Source organism: Volvox carteri (genome assembly GCF_000143455.1).
Source record: "Volvox carteri f. nagariensis unplaced genomic scaffold VOLCAscaffold_229, whole genome shotgun sequence".
NCBI lineage: Eukaryota > Viridiplantae > Chlorophyta > Chlorophyceae > Chlamydomonadales > Volvocaceae > Volvox > Volvox carteri.
This window is the reverse complement of record NW_003307767.1, coordinates 20,675-23,844: the sequence shown is the minus strand read 5'-3', so window position 1 is coordinate 23,844 and position 3,170 is coordinate 20,675. Positions and strand designations below refer to the sequence as shown.

At 55.4% G+C, this 3,170-nt stretch overlaps 1 protein-coding gene across 1 annotated transcript; it reads left to right on the top strand.

The window, feature by feature from the left end:
• Window positions 1–259: 259 nt before the first annotated feature.
• Window positions 260–2,737, top strand: VOLCADRAFT_100918 (uncharacterized protein; the record flags this gene model as incomplete). The annotated part of the gene is made up of 5 exons (XM_002959410.1): window positions 260–476; window positions 1,152–1,372; window positions 2,018–2,388; window positions 2,595–2,616; window positions 2,666–2,737. 5 exons carry the CDS (start codon window positions 260–262, stop codon window positions 2,735–2,737), a joined length of 903 nt encoding a protein of 300 aa, XP_002959456.1.
• Window positions 2,738–3,170: the final 433 nt, after the last annotated feature.

Sequence of the window (3,170 nt, the reverse complement as noted above, 5' to 3'; positions counted from 1 at the left end):
AAGCGGTACCAACTAACTCCAGGGTGGGGCTGACTTCGAGTCAGGGCCCTCCGGGCGTCTTGCCACCGGAACTTTCGGAGTACGGAACACCCGCGGACCTATGGGGCCTATGTTTGGATTTTAGCTTTATGTTAAATATAAAGCCATGATTTCCTATTGAAAGAGTTGCCTTCGCTGCTCCTCAAGTCTGAAGACGATTTCAACTCTTGCTTTTCGTATAATTTTAGTCCTCCAGAGTATTGTATCGCGTGAGTGTGCCATGGACTGTGACATTGTCCGTGATCTGGGGAGGGTGATGGACGTGTTAAGGGCGGAAATCGACTCGGTTGAGGATGCCTTTGAGGCCGTTGCTGGAGAGATAGCGACGTGCACGGACAGCTTAGCGGACTTGCGCAATGAGAAAAAGAAGCTGCGCGGTAAGGTAAAACAGCTGGAAAAAGAGAAGAAGCTGCTCTTCAAGATCATGCTCCGCCACAGTGAGTAGTGTCAGCGCATATTTTGCGCGAGGTTTGCGCAGACCCGGGAGTCAAATTGTTGCATTGAAGTTATAAGTTACACGTTCTGCACAAGTGGGAGGCCGTCCTGATAGGCCAGGGAGGCGCTGGCGTTCACTTGTTGTTCTTGTGAGGACATCCTTAACTTAGTCCTTATGTAGGCAGCAGGAGTTGTCAGACATATTGATCCACAGCGGCTTGCCAAAGAGCATTATTGTAGTCCATCCACGATGTCTCTATCCTGCATGATAGACCTTCAAGGTCCCTAACCGATCTGTATGGTCATCTGAACACCCCCTCACTGTTAGCAAGCTATTTGTTCCTTTACTGGGCACTTGAGTCTAATCCCTACTGTTGAGTTACTGTTAAGCTGTATATTGAAACCTTGTTTTTTCTTGAGTCTAAGCCGTCTGGTGGCTTTGGTAGCTGCATGCCTTTCTGACTTTTTGCATGCTGAACGGCCAACTCCACGGCTTCTACTGCAATGGTTCTGGATGAGAATGCCACGTGCTTCTTTGGTACACTGCATACCATGCATGGTCATGGTCTTCGGAACCATTAGTAAGCTGTGTGTTCCTTTAAAATTAGCACACCCCTGCAATTTCATGACAAATGACCTACCTGCATAATGCACCCTTGTTTTTCCTTGATGTGCAGCTGTGGCAACTACTGTCCCGCCACCACCACCAACAGCCCCACGCAGTCAGCTCAGCCCGTGGCTCAGCTTCCCGATGCACAGAGAGCTGGTTGTGCTCGGCGAGCGCTGCATGGATGAGGAATTTGACAGCTACGAGGACCTGAACAGCCTCCTGGAAGCCATGGCATCTGCGCTGGTGCTTACACCGGATGGGCTGCTGAAGGCAGACTGGTTCATCCAGGTAAGAATGCCAGTGAAGGGTGTTGGGGTGTGTGTGGGGGGTGGGCAAGTTGCCATACTGTGAGATTGGCATGTCTCGCCAGGAGACTCACAGCAGAAGGAAAGGAGGAGGAGGTCAGGAGGCTACAGTCGCAGACAGTGTCATGGTCACCTGCAAAACACAGGAGGAATGGTAACAAGGTGCCCAGGAAACTGCTGGCAGTGTGTGCTGCTGGCTAGGGGAAAAGTGGGGTTGCAAGCAGGGTGGCCAATCAGAAAATGAGCAAGCAAGCTTGTGAGGTGTTAGGAGGGTGCGTGCAGTAGTCACAGGACAACCGCAACACTCACAGGTCAACAGTAGCACTGCTTGTGGTGCCGAACTGAGTGGGTGTTGGGGTGCAGAGGAGCACATGCTGTGAGCTTTTTCCCTTGTAGAGGGGACCATTAGAGGGGCCACCAAGACAACCCAACCAGGCGCCATGAGGGCAGTCAAACGGACCAAGGGGTTAGAGTGTGAGGCAGCAGTGCAGCACCTGTCAAATTCCAGGCACTATGCTTGTCTGAACAGCTGCAGTCATCATGTGGACTGCAGCCAGCCAACAGGGCCTGGCTGCAATGCTGCTGGCCTGTACACCCCTGCTTCCCATGCAATTGTGTTGATCTGCAGGTCCGGGACCACCGCTGCAACAGCCGTGGCAGCAAGGCCAAATTTGAGCAGGACTATAGGGCTCAGCATGACATCAAGGTTGGGCTTCGCTGGTTCCACATACTGCTGAGCAACATCCTCCGCCTCGCCCCTGACCTGGAGCAGGAGGAGTTCCTGCGGGCCTACCCCTCAGAGTTGGCTGCATTCCACAGCAGTGGTCGTATCAGTGCAGCGCTGACCAAGACATATGAAAGTATGAAGCCCAGGCGCAGTTGTGGCAGCAGCAGTGGCACCCAGCACGGCAGCAGCAGTGGCGCCCAGCATGGTGACAGCAGCGGCACCCAGCATGGTGGCAGCAGCGGTGCCCAGTGTGGTGGCAGCAGTGGTGCCCGGTGTGGCGGTGGTGAAGGGCGTGGTGTAATGGCAATGGCTGACATATGCACACCTGTGCACCTGGCCCCAGTGGCAGGCTGTAGTCAGCGTGGGCCACTGGTTCACACCACCGGCAGGCATGGGGTGTGGGGCCAGGGAGGGCTGCGGGGAGCCACACTTCGACCACGCCTGCATGTGCAGCACTCACTCTTTGCACCATCTGCAGCAATAGGGCTGCGGCTACCCTTGTGAGGGTGCCCCTACCTGCCACCACTGACTGCTATGCACCATGTGCAGCTGATAGCAGTCCAGGGGGTACCTGGCATCCAGGGAGCTATGGGGAGCACAGAGCAGTGTTGGCGGCTGTAGCTCCAGCAGGTGGAGGGGACTACCCTGGGCTGTCAGGGGCAGGCTACCTAGTGCTTTCACTGTGTGTGGAGGGGGATTGAACTGCCGGTGTCCAAAGTCTGTGTGTGAAAAGCAGGGGTGGACTGAAGGAGGACTAATGGGGAGACCATTCGTTAATCCTGGGCTGCACTGCCCCTACCAACTCATAGGGGGTATCGTCGTAGTCCCGACGTTAGACGGACGACGTTTAGTCGTTCCGTCGTCGGGACGGAGACCTTGGGCTGCGGGGGGCGTCCGTCTGTCTGTCCGGGTGGCCGCTTGGTAAGTTGCCCTTTTTCGGCGTGTCGTTCGCGGTTTCGGAGCCGCGCCTTTTAGGCTAGCTCCGTCGCCGCGTGGGAGCCGCGGTCGCCGGTTCGCTTCCCGTCGTCGTCGCTTTTTTTCGTTTTTTCGCACC